General features: G+C 49.7%; 2 protein-coding genes across 2 annotated transcripts in view; both read right to left on the reverse strand.

Moving 5' to 3' along the window:
• LOC104984303 (cytochrome P450 4F6-like) overlaps nucleotides 1–9354 on the reverse strand; it is a 31413-nt gene extending 22059 nt beyond the window's left edge. Inside the window, exons 1-3 of the mRNA XM_010833980.1 lie at nucleotides 9228–9354; nucleotides 8581–8808; nucleotides 420–564 (exon numbers count right to left, since the gene is read on the reverse strand). Coding sequence (XP_010832282.1) covers nucleotides 420–564; nucleotides 8581–8778 — 343 coding nt within the window. The 5' untranslated portion in view covers nucleotides 8779–8808; nucleotides 9228–9354. The remainder of the gene's footprint in view (nucleotides 1–419; nucleotides 565–8580; nucleotides 8809–9227) is intronic.
• A 12632-nt stretch (nucleotides 9355–21986) lies between these two features.
• The window catches only part of LOC104984324 (cytochrome P450 4F22), a 21867-nt gene continuing 21702 nt past the window's right edge, over nucleotides 21987–22151 (reverse strand). The window contains exon 12 of the mRNA XM_010834000.1: nucleotides 21987–22146. Within this exon, the coding sequence (XP_010832302.1) occupies nucleotides 21987–22146 (160 nt within the window). The remainder of the gene's footprint in view (nucleotides 22147–22151) is intronic.

Here is a 22151-nt window from a genome sequence, read left to right on the forward strand (position 1 = left end):
TAGAGTGGACCCCATCAACACAACCCTATGTGCTTAGACACACTCCAACATGACACAGCACGTCCCAGCACACCTGGACATGGCTCCTACGTGGTTCAGCATATCCTAAATCCCCAAGCACAGCACAGCACTCTACAAAATGCACTTTTAAGCACCAAGGACATCATGCTTGCCCCAGCACCCTCTGACCTCTCCTGGAACATCTGACATAGTGGACCAATAGTGTTGATTTTCCACCACCCAAAACTGAAAAAAGACTTCGGCAACCAGAGAGAACTGGAGACTTTACCAGAATCACCCAGCAGGTCTCTGTCAATGCTGTCCGTTCTCCTGCTCAACCTGGTCTGTCCAGGAGTGGGAAGGGCTTGGGAGCAGGGGCCAGGGAAGAGGCTGGGAGGGGGTGCTCCTGGGAGAGATACCTGATGCCTGGAGCAGAGGGGCAACGAAGTTAGGGTGAACAAGCCGCAGGATGGGGAAGAAGGGCCCCATCCACCAGAGGTGGACGTCGCGGAAGTAGTGGCCCAGCTCCTCCACCAGCCGCATGCTCTCCTCATTGCTCTGTGCCTGGGAACAGGTGGGGTTGAGACCGGGCTTGACAGAAGGCGCCAGAAGCTACACCCTCCCACTTCATCCCCCTACCCACCGCACCCACTCACCCCCTTATCCTCTTCTACCTGCATTGTTGACCTATACTCTCTCCATCTGAGTCAGCTTTCTCTCTTGCTCTCTGTATTTTTTCATGCCCCTCTATGTGCCTCTGTCTGTCCCCTTATTCTCTTCATCTCTGTATTTTGACTGAGAGAGAGGGGAGAATGGTGGGGGAGAGAGAGAAAGAGGGCAGGGGTGAGAGGTGGGAGGAGATAATGGGTGGATGGATGGATAGATAGATAATCTACTAATCCACTAATCATTAGATGATGGGTGGATAGATGGATGGATAGAAAGATGGGTGGATGGATGACTAGGTGATGGTTGGATAAATGATGGATAGGTATAGACAGATGGTAGGTGACAGATAGATTATGGATGTATGGATAAATGGAAAATATATAGATAAATAAGCAGATATGACGGACGTGATAGAAAGTGGGTAGATGGACTGATAAATAGGTAGAAGATAGATATGTTTGTATCTGTGTATATGTATTTTCTTTTGCTCCATTTATGTCTCTGTGTGTCCTTCTCTCAGTCTCTCTCCCTCATTCTTTCTCTGTATCTCTCTTTTGCTGCCCCTATTTCTTTGTCCATCTCTCCTACTCCCCATCCCTGTTTCTCCTCATCTCCACACCTTCCCTGGCTCCCCACTGCTCTCAGAATCAATCCCCTGCTCCTACCTGGTCTCAAAGCCCTTGTCTCCCTATTCTCTCCACCTTTTCTCTGCCTCTCACCTGCATCACCCTAGCTGCCCTGAACCCCTCCCTATGGCTCAAAACCCAGGTGCTCACTCTTTCACTTACAGGCCTTTGAGTGCACTAGTCCTCTCCACAGAATATACTTTCACTTGTTTTCTTTTAAAAAAAAAAAAAAAGCCTATTAATTGTTCCCAACCCACTTCCAACAACTATTACTCCAAGAAGTCCTTCGGCCTGCCCCAATAGCAAAAGCCCTGCTTCCTCTCTGGGCTCCACCAGCCCGTGTCTCTCCCTCAGACCCACCCAGACCACACAGGATCAGGGATATCTCTAATCTTGTGTGACCAAGATTGGAGGGTCCACCACAGCAGAGCTCAGAGCTCAGTCTCTGCAAGGATCCCCAAGCAATGTTCAGAACACCAGAACGGGGTTGGCAAATAAATGAAAGGGGGGAGAAAAGTCAACCAAAAGTGTCTAAGAGCAGGAGGGGCCCTGGGACCTGCGGGAAGTGAACAGAAGTTTGCCAATGAGGGGCTCACCGCCCTCAGAAACTGCCATGGCACCCACTACCACCTGTCCCAGGTGGACACCCGTGGTGTTGGTGACAGATCAGGCAATGTCATGGTGGCAGAAAATGATGAGGAAGATGATGGAGCCCAACCAGATCGTAAGTCCCTGGGGGCAGGTGAGTGAAGTGGAGCGAAGTCCCTCAAGCCCTGCACTGTTAGGAGGACATGCAAGCAAGGCAATAGCCATCACTCCCCCAGAAGAAGCTGCTGCAGTGAACAATGTGAGGGAACCTGCACAGACGGAGGGAATCTCTGCTTCCCATGCTTCTTCATGCCAGAGATGGGAGGGACTCAGAGGCTCTCCAAGTCCCAAGGGGGCATCCCAGGGCAAGGGAGAAGACAGTCTCTGCCTACAGGGAGGATGACCTTAGCTCAAAGAAATCATTTTTCTCATCTTGGGAGTGGTGCCAGCCCCAGGGGTGGACACATGAGAAGATCCCTATGGAGGAGGTTTGTCAGTAGCGGGGTGGACTCAGGACTTGTCTCTGGGTTTTGAGTCCGCATCCTTTCATGTTCTGGCCCATCCACATAGCCTTAAATTCCTTCAATGGTTAAGGGTCTACAGTCCTGGGACTTTCCAGCCCTGATTGACTCTAAGGGACACAGGTTAACTCTGCCCATCAATCAAGACAGCCCGTCTCACCTCTGAACCCCTTCTGCTAATGAGGCTTTATGCACAGTGCATCCTCTCTGTCTGCTAGCTAGCTAGCTACTGGGTTGGCCAAGAAGTGCATTCAGGTTTTCCATAGCATTGTATGGAAGGTTTGAATGAAGTTTTTGGCCAACCAAATATCTATCTAGGTATAGATATCTATCTAGTACATCCTGTCTATCTATTTCTCACAGTACATCCTAGCTATCTATCTCTTTCCTGAACCTATGGACACTCCCATGCTGCTACTATCGCTCTTTAGTCTCTCAGTAGTGTCCAACTCTTTATAATCCCATTTGGTGGACTATAGCCCACCAGACTCCTCACTCCATAGAATTTTCCAGGCAAGAATACTAGAGTGGGTTGTCACTTCCTTCTCCAGGCAATCTTCCCAACCAAAGATCTTCCCAAGAAGCAGAGATAGAACCTGCTTCTTGGACACTCCCATAAATCATGCCAATTACAAATGAAGAAACCGAAGCCATATCCCCCAAAAGAAGAAGAAGGGAGAGTTGCTTTCTGGTGAGGCACCCTCTCCAGTCCCTCAGGACACCCCATTCAAGCCCCCAGGTGCTCCAGGTAGGTGAACATATGTCATTTTTACCTTTGGAACTGCTCCTTGCTCACTGGGGACTTCCCAGGTGGCACTAGCGGTAAAGAATCTACTTGCAAATGCAGGAGACACAGGTCCAATCCCTAGGTCTGGAAAATCCCACTCAAGTATGCTTTCCTGGAGAATCCCACGGACAAAGAAGCTTGGTGGACTATAGTCCATGGGGTTGCAAAGAGTTGGGCATGACTGAATGACCGAGAACACACACACTCTACTCCCTAAGGACCCTGAGGCATTTGATAAGTTCAGCTCAGAGAGGGAGAGAAACTTAGCCAAAGTCACACAGCAGGAGATATTGGAGGAGAAAAGCATGATTGAGACCAGCCTCCACAGCCAAGCCCTTGGATGGGGAGTCAGAAGGGTAACTTTAGGGCTCTCTGAGAACATTCCAAGTGAGAGGGTAACAGGCAGGAAGGCCAGGGGTCTCCAAATGGAGGAAATAGGCTGCAAGTGTCAGACATTTTTATCTCTCTTAAGCGGCAGGAGGAAACAAACTAGTGATATTTTTTTCCTTCTCTATAGAAATTTAAAAGGTTTCTCTTAAAATACTGTGTTGCCATAATGACACCTGGTTTCACCTGAAGGTAACTGTTCTCAAACCTTGAGTTAACCAATGCACTTTTCTTATGGAAATGTTTGTCTTAAACTATGTTAATGTACTATGCATTTATCCCAGATTCTGTCTTAAAGTCGGTTCCACCTAATGGCTCAGAACCTACTTGACAAACCATATGTTATACTCAGACATTGTTCCCCTGATCCATGTAAACAAAACTATTTGTATGGTAATCTGCCCTTCTACAAGAAATTCAAGTCAATCTACTCATCTGGTGCCAAGATTATCCCAAAATACATCTTATGGATGATGGGCCTGGTGCCATTCTGAGTTTTAAGACAATCCTTTCTTTCATTAACAGTCAAACATGACTGAGCGACTTCACTTTCACTCTTCACTTTCATGCATTGGAGAAGGAAATGGCAACCCACTCCAGTGTTCTTGCCTGGAGAATCCCAGGGACAGGGGAGCCTGGTGGGCTGCCGTCTATGGGGTCACACAGAGTCGGACACAACTGAAGCGACTTAGCAGCAGCAGCAGCAGTAACTATATATAACATCCAGCTAAAAACTAGCATGGGGGTATTCTTTCTGTCCTCTTCTGATGTCTATGTCAGAAGCTCTCTCTATCTCCTTTATACTTTAATAAAACTTAATTACACAAAAGCTTTGAGCGATCAAGCCTCGTCTCTGGCCCCGGATTGAATTCTTCTTCTCTGGAGGCCAAGAATCCTGGTGTCTTTTCATGGTTTAGCAACAACCTTTCACAAGCCCTGTAATCTCAGGCAAGCTTTACAATGTGCTTGGGACATGCTGTTCTGTGAGATGCTGGTCTGGGGGAGGGGGAGAGAGGAGCTGGACACTTGTGCCTTTGGCCTTGGATGAGAATGTGAAGTGATGGCAAGTTACCCAGGCCTCCACCACAGTATTACCAAACATTTATTAAACAGGCTGGGCCATGTATATATCATGTTTGTCCCCAGAGCAAACATCTAGGGTTATCCAGAGATGGATAATAAATAAGTAACTGGACAACTAACTATTTAATCATGAGCAGGGCCAAGTCCATAAAACTGTGTTCATTTCACATTCTAGCAAGATAATATTCAAAATCCTTTAAGTTAGGCTTCAATAATACATGAACCAAGAACTTCCAAATGTACAAGCTGGATTTAGAAAAGGCAGATAAACCAGAGATGAAATTGCCAACATCAGCTGGATCATAGAAAAAGCAACAGGATTCCAGAAAAACATCTACTGCTGCTTCTACACTAAAGCCTTTGACTGTGTGGCTCTCAGCTAACTGCATAAACTTCGTAAAGAGATGGAAATACCAGACCACTTTACCTGTTTCCTGAGAAACCTGTGTGCAGGTCAAGAAGCAACAGTTAGAACCGGACATGAACAGAAGACTGGTTCAAAATTGGGAAAGGAGTACAACAAGGCTATATATTATCACCCTGCTTTTTAACTTACATGCAGAGTACATCATGAGAAATGCCAGGCTGAATGAATCACAAGCTGGAATCAAGACTGCCCCGAGAAATATCAATAACCCCAGATATGCAGAGGATACTATCCTAATGGCAGAAAGCAAAGAGGAACTAAAGAGCCTCTTGATGAGGGTGAAAGAGAAGAGTGAAAAAACTGACTTAAAACTCAACATTCAAAAAATAAAGATCATGAATTCTGGTCCCATCTCTTCATCACAAAGAGATGTGGGAAAAATGGAAACAGTGACAGACTCTGTTTTCTTGGGCTCCAAAATCACTGCAGATGATGACGGCAGCCATAAAATTGAAAGAAACTTGCTACTTGGAAGAAAAGCTATGACAAACCTAGAAAGCGTATTAAAAAGCAGAGACATTACTTTGCCAACAAAGACCATATAGTCAAAGATATGGTTTTTCCAGTAGTCACGTACAGATGTGAGAATTGGACCATAAAGAAGGTTGAGTGCCAAAGAACTGACACTTTTGAACTGACACATGTTGAAGACTTTCGAGGGTCCTTTGGACTACAAGGAGATCAAACCGGTCAATCCTGAAGGAAATCAACCCTGAATGTTTGTTGGAAGGACTGATGCTGAAGTTTTAAAGCTCCAATACTTTGGCCACCTGATATGAAGAGCTGGCTCATTGGAAAAGACCCTGATGCTGGGAAAGATTGAAGGCAGGAGGAGAAGGGGACGTCAGAGGATAAGATGGCATCATCGACTAAATGGACATGAGTTTGAGCAAACCCCAGGAGATAATGAAGGACAGGGCAGCCTGCTGTGCTGCAGTCCATGGGGTTGCAAAGAATCGGACGTGACTTAGAGACTGAACAACCACAAATGAGCAAAGTCAGAGATCAGAGTCTGGGGGAGTCAAGGGACGCTTAGAGAAGATAGTTATACTTGAGCCAAAAATGGAAGGATAAGGAGGAATCCAGGGGGTAAACACAGGAAGGGGAGTGCTTCCTGCAGCACAAGCAAAAACCCTGCAGTGGGTAGAGCTTGGTTCACTGAAGAGATAAAGCAGAAGCTCAGAGTGACCATGACATGCACAAGGCTAAGGAGAACTGCAGGTGCCGGCCTGGAAACATTTAGTCTTTATCTTCAGAGCGATAGGCAGTCATTGAACAGTTTTCAGCCAAGAAACGGCATGACCTAAATGGAATTTCAGAAAAGTCTATCCAGGGCTAAAAAGAGAAAGAGGATGGAGGGGATGCCAGTGGCAATAAGGAGACCAGAGAGAAGGCTTGGCAGGGATTCCTGGAGAAAAATGACGGTGGATGGGGCCATGGATGATAGGAGATGCAGAGGGGACAGACGGGGGACAGATTGTGGAGGCAGCACATTAGGACTGGGCACATGGGTGAGGGAAATGGGCAGGCTCAGGGGCCCCAGAGAATGGGATGTGGACAGCTATAAGGATGCACTAGATTGAGGGCAGGGGCAGGATTGGGGAGGGAGCCATGAGTTCAGATTCTGACCAAAGAATGGGGTGTTTATGAGACCCTCCACCTTCACGTGAGAAGAGGAGGAAGGAGCTGGATGACCTTGGGATCAGGAGACATGTGAACTTGAAATTCACTTACAGAGGAAACTGATGGTCGCCTTACGAGTTGGAGTCCTAGGTGAGGAAATATCCTCAGAAGAAACAGAAGAAGGAGAAAGGGTTAGAATGTTGGGGGCGGGGGTTCCTCACATGGAAAGATGGAGCAAAGGAGGAGCCAAAAGGAGACAGAGGAGCTATGGGGATTAGGGGAGAGACCAGAGGAGGGTGTGTGCTGGAACCAAGAGGAAAAGCAGGTTTCAGGAGGACAGGGTGGTCCACAAGCTCAGAGAGCTGCTGGGAGTTGGATGAGATGGGGCTGGATGGAGTCCATGGGATGTAGAGACCTAGAGATCACAGCCATCTGGCAGAAGCAGATGCCAGATGGAGGTAGGGACCAGACTGGAGCAGGAGAAAGCAAACAGAGAAACAGAGGCAGTGAGTGAAAACAGCTCTGAGACAGCAGATCAGAGGTTTTATTCAGAAGAAAGCCCACTGGGAATGGGCAGGTGGGGATGTTCATGTCACCTCTTTGTGCTGTTTTGTGACCTCTGGCATCATCGTGGAGAAAAGATCAGAATGCTTGGAGGGTTTAGCTCTTATTCAAAGAGTTATGAAGGAAAGCCCAATTGGCCAGACACCACAGCCCAAGTACAAAGGATGGGAATCTAAGCTAAAGGTGTCCAAGGCAGTAGGATGGAAAGGAAGCCATTGGACTGGGGTGTAGAAGGGACTGGATATCCTGGCAGGATCTAGGATGGGAGATGAAGAAAACAGAAGCTCAAAGGAAGAAGGGTTGTGATCAGAGAATGCAATCCTCAGATCAGTGGTTTTGGAGGTGGCGCCCTTACGGGTGATGACAAAACCCTAAGTGTGATTGTGGCAAAAAGGGGCCGACTGAACACAGAGGAAAGGCCTCTGAGGATAAGGCTAGGAAGGTGGGCCAGAAGCCTCCTTCCAGGAAGTTTGACCGTTAGAGCAGAGTGATTCTGAAAAAGAGAGTGGCCCACTTTTACCCAAGTTGGGCAGCAGGGCTCACTGATACGTCTTGGGGGTGGAAGGCAAGATAGGTAAATGAAGGTGCCTGAGGAAAGGGAGGAGAGACTGTCCACACATTCCTCTGACCCCATGGGGGGAAGATGGGGTGGGGCTCATAGTTAATTCCTATTGGGAACCAGAAGCCCACAGAGGAGCAGATGCTGGCCCAAGGCCCAACTGGAACAGATCCTGGACAGTGGCTCTGAGGAGGCCTCAAGACCAGCTGTACAGTCTGTGGGGACACCACGGGACCCAGCTCTCTGCGGCCCACCCTGAGAGCCCCTCAGATGTGCACAAATGTGGGGAAGACAAGCAGGAACATGACCCAAAACAGGCTTGGGGTGAGGACAGCATTGGGGAACAAGAAAAGCACAGGGGGGACTTCCCTGGTGGCCCAGGAGCTAAGACTCCATGCTCCCCATGCAGAAGGCCCAGGGTCGATCCTTGGTCAGGGAACTAGATCCTGCATTCTGCAATTAAAGCTCCCACATACAGCAAAGGCTGAAGATCCTGCATGCCGCAACTAAGATCTGGTGAGTGAAATAAGCAAATTTAAAAAAGAAGAAGAAGGAAGGCATTGGAGCATAGGATGGACAGAGAAGAGAGGACTGGACCCAGTGGGTGGGAGGTGAGGCAAGAGGTTTCCCTTGCTACCACAGACCCCAGCCTAATCCCAGACTCCCAGCTCTCTGAGCCCCATTCCTGACCCTCAGGAAGTCTATCCGCCCTGATCCCCTAGACCTATCCTGCTGCCCCCACTCACCAGGCCGAGGTGACCCCAAAACCAGCTCCGTTTGGGGGGCTGCGGGAAGCATCGGAGGCGACAGCAGTTGTCATAGAAGGCGTAGATCCAGGCCAGGACGTGGGCCAGGATCCAGGAGGCCCCGACCAGTAGCAGCAGCAGCCATGGGGAGGCTGCCACCGGCCCGAGTCCCAGCCAGGACAGGCTCAGCTCCAGCATCCTGTGGTCAGATGGGGTGGAGGGTGAGTCCTGAGGATAAAGGAAGAGACAGTAATGGTGAGCTGTGAAGCAGAGATGGATAGAGGGAGAGGAGCAAGGGAGTGAGGGGCAGGGATGGGCAAGAAGGGCTCAGAGACAGACAGGGACTGGGAAAGGAGAGGGAGAAACAGAAATTCAGAGGAAGAGGGAGAGAGAAAGAGAGACAGAAAAATAAAGAAAGAGAAAGGGAAGGGAAATGAAAGGAAGAGAGAGAAGAGAGAAAGAAAAAGACAGATGAAGAAACGAGTTAGTAGAAGGTTGCCAGGAGCTCCAGTTGCAAGGAAACCACCATCCCCGGGGAGGGGAAGGCGGGGGTGTGCGTCTCTCTCTCTGGAGCTACCCTGTCTAGGGCAGCACGCACTTCCTGCCCCAGACCAGAACCCTCGGCCCCAGCAACACCAGCCCAGCACCTTCGGTCAGGAGCAGCTTGTCCCACACAACTTCCTCTGTCCTCCTTCTGGGAGGTCTCTTTCCCTCTGGCCCAACCTCTGAATGGCAGGGAGACTGGGCTTGCCTGACAGCCAGTCCCTGCGTGCCTCCTCCCCAACCTGGCGTCCAGCCCAAGACTTCAAACCGGAGGTATCTGGCCAGAGAGACCAGCTCAGGGTCACATGGCACAAACCCTGAACTCTCAGGACTCAGCACCTCCCGCATGGGTTTGTTGGGGTGTGAACAAAGGTGACTCTGCAGCCCAAGTTTACAACCCCCAGTTTACAACCCCCTTGCCCTTCCAAGACTAGGGTGTGGCACTCAAAGCATGAACGTTCAGGTGCCAGGTGAGCAGGGCCTGGCCCAGCCTTGTCCCAAAACATCTCTGCAGCTCCTCTCCATGCGTGTGCCCGGAAGGCATCGTGGATCATTTTTCAGCACACAATCAGGAAGCTCAGAGATCTGAAGCCTCTGCCCTTTAGGGCACACAGCCTGGCAGGAGTTCAAGTCCTTCCTCCCAACAGCCCAGGGTGTGTGTTGAGCCATGACTGTAGCAAGCAGGAACAAAGAATCCAGCCTGACTTGGAATTACCCACGTTAGATTCAGAGGAAAAATGACTCAGTCGAAGAGAGCATCTGGAAGCATGAGGTGCAAGGCTTGCGAGGCACTCGTAGAGAGCAGGGTTCACACAGGGGAGGGCAGAGCAGGGAGATCCCGAGTGGGGAGCCTCACTCTCACTGTGGTTTGTGCCCACTTTCTCTGGGCTTCCCTGGTGGCTCAGACGGTAAAGAATCTACCTGCAATGCAGGAGACCCAGGTTCGATGCCTAGGTCAGGAAGATCCCCTGGAGGTGGACATGGCAACCCACTCCAGTATTCTTGCCTGGAGAATCCCATGGACAGAGGAGCTTGGCCGGCTACAGTCCTGGGGTTACAGAGTCAGACACGACTGAGTGACTAACACTTTCACTTTCTCTGGGCTCAGCCTTCCCTTCTGGAACATGGGATGTAAGTGTTAAAGGGGACACAAATTTTCCAGATCCCATTCCCAAATTTCCCTGTAAAGTGGTCTCAGCCCCCCATGAGCTCTCCTCATGGTCAGGCTAAAAGATGAGGGTGGGTTTAAAGGATGCAGCTGCTGAATGAAAGAAGCTCAGACATTCTTCCTGCATCTCATAAAGCTGGAGAGATGCCCAGATTTCTTCCCCCACCTCTGCTACCCGCTACTTCTTCCGGGTCTACCTGATCCGGCTTCGGGTGGCTTCAGGAGGCTTCATCAGGCTTCAGGTGCCTGGTCCTTGTTGTTTAGTCACTAAGTCAACTCTTTGCGACCCCATGGACTATGTAGCCAGCCAGGCCCTTCTGTCCATGGGATTCTCCAGGCAAGGATACTGGAATGGGTTGCCATGCCGTCCTCCAGGGGATCTTCCCAATGCAGGGACTGAACATGCATCTCCTACATTAGCAGGCAGATTCTTTACCACTGAGCCATCTGGGAAGCCTGGAGCCCCCAGCAAGTTTGGGTGCACCGTCCTAGACTCTTCTTCTCTGCTGGGGTGGATCCAGCCACTGACAGTTCCATCCAGAAAAGAGGCAGGAGCCGGGAGGGAGCAGGTGAGAAGCAGCAGGGCTAGCCAGAGAGGGGTGGGGAGAAGCAGGAAGAAAGAAGAGGAAACAGGGGTCCAGAGAGGTGCAATAACTCTCTCCAGCCACACAGGGAAGTAATTCAACAAGACAGGACTAGTGAAAGCGAATCTTGGCATATATTCAGAACTCATTAACTGTTGAGGGAAGAAAGGGACCTTTATAACGACAAGCTGTAAAACCTGGCCACCCAAAATGGGGTCCTCAGACCAGCAGCACCGGCAATAGCAGCAACATCGAGGAAATGCAGAACTCTGGACTCTTAACACACCAAGGTAATGGTGATGGCTGCAAAATTTCTGCCATTGTCCCCAGTGAGAGGAGGAATTATTTTATCTTCTCCTTGAATCAGGCCTGACACTGTTTAACTAACATTGTGTGGTCAGGTAGCACCATGCCAGTGATGGGCCTTAGACTGGTTTGGCAGTTTAATTTACAAGTTTTTTTATGTATATAATTTTATTTATTTATTATTTTGGGCTGCGCTTGGTCTTCACTGCTGCTGGGCTTTTCTCTTGTGGCTCCCAGGCTCTAGAGCAAAGGCTCAGTAGTTGTGATGCGGGGGCTTATGCTCTGCAGCATGTGGGATCTTCCCAGACCAGGGATCAAACCTGTGTCTACTACATTGGCAGGCAGATTCTTTACCACTGAGCCACCAGGGAAGCCCTACGTGCTGTTCTAGAAACACAATCCCTTGGAACTCAGTCACCATACGATGGAGAAGCCCAAGCCGGGTGGAGAAGCTCTGATCAGCAGCCTTGGATTATCTCCCAGCCGGCAGTCAGTGTCACCTGCGGGCCACAAGAGGGCGCCATCTGTATGGTCCAGCCAGCTGAGCCTCCAGATGATCACAGCCTTGGGTGACATCACAGGGTTCCCAGTTGCCTTGCAGAAGCATAAGAGAAAATAAAGTAGCCATTGTTTTAAGCCACAAAGGTTTGGGGGCTGATTTAAAAGAACGACATAATGCCATTTTCAGCAACATGGATGGACCTAGAGACTGTCATATCGAGTAAAGTAAATCAGACAGAGAAGGACAAATGTATGACATCCCTTACATGTGGAATCTAAAAAGAGATGATACAAATGAACCTACTTACAAAGCTGAAAGAGACTCACAGACTTAGAGAATAAATTTATGGTTGCTGGCTGGGAGGGATCAGTGAGGATGAGGGGGAGGGATAGTAAGGGAGTTTGGGGTGGACACGTACACACTGCTATATTTAAAAGTGAAGTGAAAGTGAAAGCCACTCAGTGGTGTCCGACTCTTTGTGACCCCATGAACTATACAGTCCATGGAATTCTCCAAGCCAGAATGCTGGAGTGGGTAGCCTTTCCCTTCTCCAGGGGATCTTCCCAACCCAGGGATCGAACCCAGGTCTCGCATTGCAAGTGGATTCTTTACCAGCTGAGTCACAAGATAGCTGGATTCTTTACCAGCTGAGCCACAGATAACCAAATCGACCTACAGGCAACTGCTCAGTGTTATGTGGAAGCCTGGATGGGAGGGGAGTTTGGGGGAGAATGGATACATGTAGATGCCTGACTGAATCCCTTAGCTGTCTGTCTGAAACTATCACAACATTGTTAATCAGCTACACCCCAAAACAACATTTAAAAGTTATTAATTTAAAATAATTAGAAAAAAGATTTTGGGGGTGTTCGTCACACAGTGACAGATCATTACTGTCGGATTGTACTTACCTAATCAGAATTTATGTTTTAAACAGATTCCAGGGATTCTTGTGCTTGTTAAAGTTTGAGAGTCACTGTTTTAAGAGACCTGAGTCAGGCTCTGCAATATATGACAGGGAACTGTACCCGGTTTGTCTCTCACTTTTTTTAATCTGTAAAATCAGGAGAAAAATCTGTCCTTGCCAGGCCTGGGTGGCTGTGTATTTACTGAGTGTCTACTATGCTCTAGAAACAATTCTAGAGGGTAGGACGTAGCTATAAGCACAGGAGACATTGTCTCTTCTGTCAAAGGACTCCTCTAATGGGGAGAAGGGCGATGATCAGATAAATGATCAAGAATTACCAGACAGTGATAGGGACATGAGGGCTTCCAGGAGAAGGTGACCTTTGAGCGGGACCCAAATGAAGAGGGGGAATGGACTGCATAGTTAAAAGGGCCCCACGATCACAGAGTAGGCACAAGCAAGCCTGTCCTTGTCCTTTCAGCACCCACACTGTGATGGCAGTTGCCAAGTCCTTGGGGGAACCAGCTAAGGTGAAAATTTTGGTCCAGCATTCTCTCCAGAAGCCAGGATTAAAGACTGCTTCACTGTGTGGCCAAGAACTCAAAGTCCAGCTGGCCTAGGGGCTACAGGAGGGGCAGGATCCACCACCCGGCTTCCTGGATCAGATGGTAGGAGAATAAAGGGACCCAGCACAGGAGGACAGGAAGCCTCAGATGGGGACCTTCTGTTCTGTGCCTGAGGAGACTGGAGCGTCTCCAGTGGTTTCTCATCAAACAACATCTCAGCTGCCAAATCACACAAGCCTGGCTTACGGAATGTCCCCAGACAGTGTTGACAAAAGGAGCCACTCTCCCTCTGTCCCTTTGCCAGGGGTCCTTCCACTCCTACCCAGAGCCAGGCAGTGGGAAGCCTGTGCCAGACCAGCTATGGTGGTTGCTTGGAATCACCAGTCACTGGCACAGTCCATCACCCCTCTGAACCTCACTTTTCACATCTGTTAAATATGTTGATAGAACCTCACAGAGAGTTGCAAGCATCCCATTAGACACAGGCAGAAAGAGCAGGAAAAAGTATGTTTCAAAACAGTTTGCAGGTGGCACAGTGATTAAGAATCCACCTGCCAATGCAGGAAACGCAGGAGACATGTGTTCAGTCCCTTGGTCGGGAAGATCTCCTGGAGAAGAAAATAGCTACCCACTCTGGGATTCTCACCTGGAGAATTTGGTGGACAGAGGAGCCTGGCAGACTATGGTCCACGGGGCTGCTAAGAGTCAGACACAACTGAGCGACCGAGCACAGCACAAAGGTGAGATTATAAACAAAGCCTGTGAATGCACGTGGATGTGTGCACTTGTTTGTATAGGTGTTGAAAAAATCCAGAAGAATCCACACAACACCGTGGAACTGAGGGAAGTAAACTGGAGTCCCGCATGCATTTTTCGCCCACATTGAGCTGCTAGAACGTTTATCAACAAAACACAATTTTAAAAAGAAATAAGGATTTAGCACAATGAACGGCACATAGCTGGTCACACAAAACAGATGAAGAGTTTTTATTTGTTGTCATAATAAAGACACACCTCTCAAGAACCAGCCTGGAGTCTCTCTAGAACAAGCCTGCCGGCTGCCTGCTGGCTGGCATTTCACCTCTTCTCCGTCAGCTATTAGGAAGGCACAAGTTCTGGACTCAGAAGCACTGACGGAGTTCAAGTCTCAGCTCTGCTACTCGCTGGCTATGTGACCTTGGGCAAGTCAACTGCCCTCTCTAACCTTCATGTCCTCCTCTGCAGATGAAGACAGGATTTATATCCCCCAGGTGGCTCATTCCTCAACAACAAGCTATACTTGCCCATCCACTCTATAGCAGGCACAGGGCTGGGACCCAGCACACGGGATGAACAAGTTCTCTGGATCATTGAGCTCACATCTAGTGGAGGAAGTCCACAGGAAATAAGACCAAGTCGGATGGTGGCAGGAATTAGGGAAATTAACAGAGTGAGATGCACTAGAATGTGACCAAGAGCACTGCTCTGGACGGGGCAGTCAGGGAGGGCCTCCCTGAGGTGGCTTTCAATCAGAAAGCTGAATGACATGGAAAGTGGGCCATGAATAAGAACCACCCCCTGAAGCCATACCAGGACTATAAAGATCTGGCACAGGGTGGGACACACATGTTCATTCTTGCTTCTGTCTTCAAATGGGCTAAGATAATCAAGGCTGGTGGGAGCATCCAGAACCAGCCATGCTGGAGACCCACAGTGGAGCTGATGCTATCTGACTCAACACTCCCAGCCCTGAAGCAGGTTTGAGATCGAAAACCAACAGGTCCCTGAGGCCACACTGTAGGGAGAACCAGATGGCAGAGCTGCCAGCTTTCTGGCCCAGGTGGCAGAAGATCAAATAAACTGGCTTGGGAGCCAGAAAGGCTGGAGGAAAACTTTGGAAAAATACAGAGAACACACACAGTGAGGAAAAACCCCTAGGGAGTATTATTTTTGTCAATATAGTCATGAATAGTCTCCTTCCTCCCCACATCCCTCCTCCTCCCCTTCCTCCTCCTCCTTCTTCATCACCATCATCTGCCCTGTCTGCTTACTGGGTAATGATTGCTCACAAAAACTAGCCTGACCACCAAGGACCACCCCAAGCCACAGAAGGGAAGCTTGGAGAAATGCCCCTTGGGAAGTGTAATACTAAAAAAGAGATCATTTGTCCCCTTCTAACTCCCCTAGTAGTAAATTAAAGCTAGCCGTAAACTCTTTGCCATCCTTCCCCTTAAGAGATTATGATGATTTTATTTTGTGCGTCAGCTAGACTAGGCCAGTTGTCGTTATTCAGTCACTAAGTTGTTTCTGACTCTTTGTGACCCTGCGGACTACAGCACGGTAATTCCCTGTCCCTCAGCATCTCCCAGGGCTTGCTCAGATTCAAGTCCATTCAGTCGGTGATGCCATCCAACCATCTCATCCTCTGCCACCCTCATCTCCTCCTGCCATCAGTCTTTCCCAGCAGTAGGGTCTTTTCCAACGAGTCAGCTCTTTGCATCAGGTGGCCAAAGTATGCTGCTGCTGCTGCTGCTAAGTCGCTTCAGTCGTGTCCGACTCTGTGCGACCCCATAGACGGCAGCCCACCAGGCTCCCCCGTCCCTGGGATTCTCCAGGCAAGAACACTGGAGTGGGTTGCCATTGCCTTCTCCAATGCATAAAAGTGAAAAGTGAAAGTGAAGTCGCTCAGTCGTGTCGGACTCTTAGCAACCACATGGACAGCAGCCTACCAGGCTCCTCCGTCCATGGGATTTTCCAGGCAAGAGTACTGGAGTGGGGTACCATTGCCTTCTCCGGCCAAAGTATAGGACCCAGTTATTAAACACATTATCAAGGTGTTGCTGCTGCTGCTGCCAAGTCGCTTCAGTCGTGTCCGACTCTGTGCTACCCCATGGACTGCAGCCTACCAGGCTTCTCAGTCCGTGGGATTCTCCAGGCAAGAACACTGGAATGGGTAGCCATTCCCTTCTCCAATGCATGAAAGTGGAAAGTGGAAAGTGAAAGTGAAGTCATTCAGTAGTGTCTGACTCTTCTTGACCCCATGGACTCCAGCCTACCAGGCTCCTCCATCCATGGGATTTTCTGGGCAACAGTACTGGAGTGGGGTGCCATTGCCTTCTCCCAAGGTGTTGCTGAGAAGATGTTTTTTTAAGTTTGCCAGGGAGCTAAAGTTTATCATTTTAAATTACTAAACTTCCTGGAGGTTTATTATACAATAAAAATTAACAAACAGATATATTTCCCAACATGTTTAGAGTCCTCAAAAAATAGTTATGTGTGCACAAATGTGTACATTGAAAATGTTCTTATATGCAGTTTTGTAAAACGAAAAAAAAAATCACACCACACTGCAGGGCTAGTGGTTGGGGAGCAGGAACAGAGTGAAAATGTTTCCCATGTAATACATGGAGAGAAAGGAAGGGGAAGAGAGAGAGAAGGAGAGAGGAGATAAACAATAAAGTGCTTACAACAATGTTCCTTGACACACAGTCAGCACCAAGCATGGTATTTGCCATTATTCCTCTTATTTTATGACAGAATGAGGACATGAGCACAAGGCAAGAGCTTTGGGTCCATCCGGTACACACATCAGTGAGCCACCGGCTGTTTACACCCCTCACCCCATTTATTCCCTGAGACCTTAGCAAGGAGGAGACTCCCAGAGGGGAGAAAGCCCTGGGCCTGGGGTCAGACAGCCCATGGTCAATGCCCACCTTTGCCTGATCTCCAGCTGTGTGACCTTGAACAAGTGACTTGCCTTCTCTGAGCCTCACTTCCTTCTTGGTAAGAAGAGGCATAAGATTAGGTCTACAGATGGTAAAGACTCCACCTGCAGTGAGGGAGATCCGGGTTCCATTCCTGGATCAGGAAGATCCCCTGTTGAAGGGAATGGCAACCCACTCCAGTATCCTTGCCTGGAGAATCCCAAGGACAGAGGAGCCCGGTGGGCTACAGTCCATGGGGTCTCAAAGAGTCAGACACAACTGAGCAACTAACACTTACATGGGAATTAGAGAAGTAAACCCATATATGTGTCTTCGTTTGGGTTCTCCAGAATTTAACACTGATGTAAAGATTCAAGTGAAAATATCTTATTTGGAAGTGACCTTGAGACAAAAATTCAACTGTAAGTTGTTTCTTTGGGAGGTGATTGTAGAAAATGCCAGTAAGACAATGGGGAAGTGAGACAGAAAAGAGAAGGCAGCAGGTAAAGGATGCTTTATCAAGGAAATTTACACTACGAGTACCTGGGGCTCAGTCCCTCTGGGAGACAGCAGAGAACATGTACCCGTCCCCCTCTCCAGTCCTTACTTAGAGCTGCTTCCAAAGGCATTATATCTCCAGAACGTCCTGCCTGAGGGAAGTTTGAACAGCAGCTCCTGCGATAAGCCTAGCCTGATGTGAACAGTTGCAGCCATTCAGTGAGTGCAATTCTCCTCTTCACTCTTCCCAACACACTCACCCACACACATGCACACACGGATGCATGAACCCACCATCTCACACAGCACACAGTCACACTCTGTGCACACATTTTGACTCTTAAACACACTTACACACACTCACATACTTGCACACAGTCACATGGATGCTCGCATATTTACTCAAATGCACCCTAACATACCAAGTCACACGACCTCGCGCGCACTCACGCTCACACATTAAACTAGTGGAGACCAGACGCTTTAGAGCCTGTTGTTCCCGAACCGTCCAGCAGATGGAGCCTCCGACACACTCAGGAGAGAGAAGATTTAAAAGCAATAAATGACAGCACCAGGCCTTAAGAACCACACACACGGGTGCACCTGCGTCTCGGGGACCTTGTCTCTTTCCCCTCCTCCTTGTCTCCTTCATTCACCACCCACAGCCCTTAGCGGAAAGTCAATCTGCATTAATTACAAGGATGGTGATCCTGTAAAATCCACACGATAAGGGAGAACGGAGCAGCAGAGAGGGGCAGTCATGCGCCCAAGCCCACCGCTAGGAGCGGGCAGAGCCGGGGTTTGAACCCACACCTCTTGCCTCCCAGGGACAAGTTATTTTTGCCGGTGGAGGACAAGGTTGCAAGGGAAAGGGTGGGGCAAAAGATGCCGTTGCGATATTTAGGGAATGGTGTGCGCCTAGAGACCCTCAGCCTGAACAAGGATGTGGAAGACGGAGCATCATCAAAGCCGAGTGGTGCCTGTAGGGCCCGGAATCGCAAGTTCCCCACTTAGACCGCCAGTAGCCTCTGACACGGGATTCCGAGCGATGATCCCACTTTACGCCACCTGAGGGCGCCCCAGGATCGGTTTCCCAGGTTTGCCTCCGCTCCTCCATGCCTCCAACCCCACCCCATTCCCTAGCCCACTCCTTTCCGGGCAAAGAGGGGCTAGAGACACCGCCAGGACAAGGAGCCCGAAGCATCGGGTAGAAAACGACTCCGGGCCCCCTCTAAGGTCCCAGGGACATCGTTGTATGATTCGGGGTGAGTCGTTTCATTCTGGGAAACTCAAGTTTCCACCTCCGTGAAACGAGACTGCGTGTGTGCTCAGCTGCTAAGTCGCCTGCGACTCTTTTGTGACCCCATGGATTATAGTCCGCCAGGCTCCTCTGTCCATGGAATTTCCCAGGCAAGAATACTGGAGTGGGTTGCCGTTTCCTCCTCTAGGGGAATCTTTCCCGACCCAGGGATCTAACCCGCGTCTCCTGCTTGGCAGGCAGATTCTTTACCACTGAGCCATCTAGAAAGCCCAAAAAGAGATAATAACAGCACCCTTGAAAATTAAATGAAAATATCTGGGAAGGGCACACAAGAAGTAGTCAATCGATTTATACCTCATTATTCATTTGGAGACACCAGGGGCTTGGTCCTTGAGCCCCTCCTTCGTGTACTCAGAAGCTCCCCAGTGTGTAGACGTGCACACACACACACCAAGGGATTCCCTCCTAGCCCTGAGGCTTTTTAAACCTCTAAACACTGAGCCTCCCCAGATGTACCTCACCAGCCCTGGACTCGGCCAAATTTAGAACCCATCTACCCAGCTGCCAGGTTGACTTCTCCAACTACCCTGGGCCAAACAAACATGCTGATCTCAAACCACCTCCCCCTTCCCCCCTCCCCCCAAAAAATAAAAACACTCCATTTGGGATTCTCCATCTCAACTGATAGCATGTCCATCTTTCCAGGTGCTCAGACCCAGACCTGGTCTTCCCTCATAGCTCAGTTGGTAAAGAATCCACCTGCAATGCAGGAATACACCTTCAATGCAGGAGACCTGGGTTTGATTCCTGGGTCTGGAAGATCCCCTGGAGAAGGAAATGGCAACCCACTCCAGTATTCTTGCCTGAAAAAATTCCATGGACAGAGGAGCCTGGCAGGCTACAGTGCATGGGGTCGCAAAGAGTTGGACACAACTTAGCGACTAAACCACCACAGAACCAAACCTGGTGTTGGCCCATTCTCCCAAACCCCACATTCCATTTATCTGCAGACCTGCCAGTATAACAATCATGAAACAATCATTTCTTATCATAATCCAACCGCCGCTAGTTGCTTCTACAGCCCCCAGCTTGGGCAGAGCCACCATCATCTCACCACCCCACCCCACCCCCAACCAATCTGATTTCCCTCATCCCATCCTTGCCACAGTCTCTATTCAACATAGCAACCCACAGCTGTCAGATAACATTTTTTTAATATTTGTTTATTTATTTGGTTGCTCCAGGTCTTAGTTGCAGCACGTGGAATCCAAAATTCTGTTTTGTGGCATGCGGAATCACCAGTTGCAACCTGTGAACTCTTAGTTGTGGCACATGCTATCTAGTTCCCTGACCAGAGATCAAACCCATGTCCCTGCATTAGAAGCATGGAGTAGTCTTAGCCACTAGACCACCATGGAAGTCCCTGTAAGACAAATCTTGTCCCTCTTTGGCTCAGAACCCTCCATGGCTCTCAATTTCTGTCACAATGAAATTCAAAATCCATCCAGTGACCTCCAAGGCTGTGTGAATTTACTTATTTATTTGCTTGTTTATTATCTGTCATCTGTTTCCCCCACTACTGCCAGCACCAGAATGTCAGTGATGCAAGGACTCAAACACTCCCTGGCTCACAGCAGATGCTCAAAAAAATATGTGATGAATTAACATGATCATTGTAGTCACTGTCATCGTCCCACCTCTATAGGAGGCGGTGCAGTAGTAAAGAATCTGCCTGCCAGTGCAGGAGGCACAAGAGCCTTGGGTTCAATCCCTGGGCCAGAAAGATCCCCTGGAATAGAAAACGGCAACCTGCTCCAGTATTCTTGCCTGGAGAATCCCATGGACAGAGGAGTCTGGTCAGCTCCAGTCCATGGGGTTCCAAAGAGTCAGACACAACTGAAGCGACTTAGCACACACACACACACACACCCCCTCTGCATAAAACCTGTACTGTGACATGACCCACCCTTCCTCCCACCCTTCCTCCATTCCAGCCCCACTCCCCAGATCCAGCCACCCTAGTCCCTTTGTGAGTTCCATGAGCACACCACACTCTCTCACCCCAGGACACTTGCAGATGCTGTTCCTGCTTCCTGGAATGCACTTCACTCCCTTCTCAACCCTCAACTTCTACTCCAGGTTCAGCATCAGAGTAGCTCTCCTTGAGCCACCCTTCATCCCCTGCTATGCTTGCCCAGCACCAAAGCTTCTCTTTTGCAGCAATTGTCACAGGTTGTAAATACATTTACCCATGGAATTATTTGTCCAAGACATGTCCCCCATCCTCCTGAGGGCAGGGATTTACCTGCTGTTGTGCTCACAGCCCAGTGCCATTGGACACTTACTAAGCAGTATTTTGAATTAAGGGGCTTCCCAGGTGGCACTAACGGTAAAGAACCCATCTGCCAATGCAGGGGACAAAAGGGATTTGAACCCTGGGTTGGGAAGATCCCCTAGAGGAGGGCATGGCAATCCACTCCAGTTATTCTTGTGCAGAGAACCCCATGGACAGAGGAGCCTGGCGGGCTACAGTCCATAGGGTCGCAAAGAGTCGGACACCACTGAAGAGACTTAGCATGCACATGTTGAAATAAACGAATGCACAAACTGTCACAAAAAGCCCAAGTTTATGTCCAAAGACAAACGGCTTCCCAGCCTCCTAGCCCACAACTTCCCAGCTGTCCAGGACCCCTCATTTCCTTGCTGGAATCCAGGTGTGAGGATCTGATCTGGCTAGGGAGTGGGTGATAGGAGCTGTCTGCATGCTTTGCTTATATTCTACAAAATTCAGGACACTCGCCAAAGGGGTTATGAGCAAGGGAAGAAGGAAGGGGCTTGAGAGGGAGAGTCTGGGCTTACAAGTCAACAACAAACATCCTGGGCCCTGGGATGCAGCCCCGGGAGTTCATCCATGTGAGCTGGAGGCTTCAGGAAGGTGATGTTCAGGGTTCTGATCTCAGGCTCCAGTTTTCAAGTCTTCAATTTAAAAGCCAGCCGCGATCTGAGGTAGACTGGGCTTGTAGCCTAGAGGCCTAAGGTATCTATCCTTGGTCCTCCGAGAGATGCTGGGGAGGGGCCTGAGCCCAAGGGAACGTGGCCAATCCTGGTCCCTCAAATAAGAGGGCGGAAACTGGCACTTAGGGGGACGGGTTCTCGACCTCGAGGGGCGGGATCAGACCCTCCAGATGCGGAGCCTTTGCCTTGAGTGGTTGTGACCTGCACCATCAGGCTGCTTAACGGGGGAGTCCGGTCCTCCAGGAGCTGAGCCTTCCAGGGGGCGTGGTCTATGCCCTCAGGCCCTTGGGGGCGGGGCCTGGGCCCTCGGGGGCGGAACCTAGGCCTCTCGGGGCGGGGCTTGGGCCCCCGGGATCCGCAGGAGCGCCGACCTTCAGGCCCGCGGAGGCAGCGGCTCCACCTTGAGCCAGATGCCGTTCTCCGTGCGCAGAATGAGCTCGGGCTTCCGCCGCACCTTGCGTGTTCGGTCCACGCTCAGGCGGAAACGCAGTAGCGTCAGCGCCACAGCCACGCGCATCTCAGCCATGGCGCAGCTCTG

The sequence above is a fragment of the Bison bison genome, unplaced genomic scaffold (genome assembly GCF_000754665.1).
Source record: "Bison bison bison isolate TAMUID 2011002044 unplaced genomic scaffold, Bison_UMD1.0 scf7180017863978, whole genome shotgun sequence".
NCBI classification, from domain to species: Eukaryota; Metazoa; Chordata; class Mammalia; order Artiodactyla; family Bovidae; genus Bison; species Bison bison.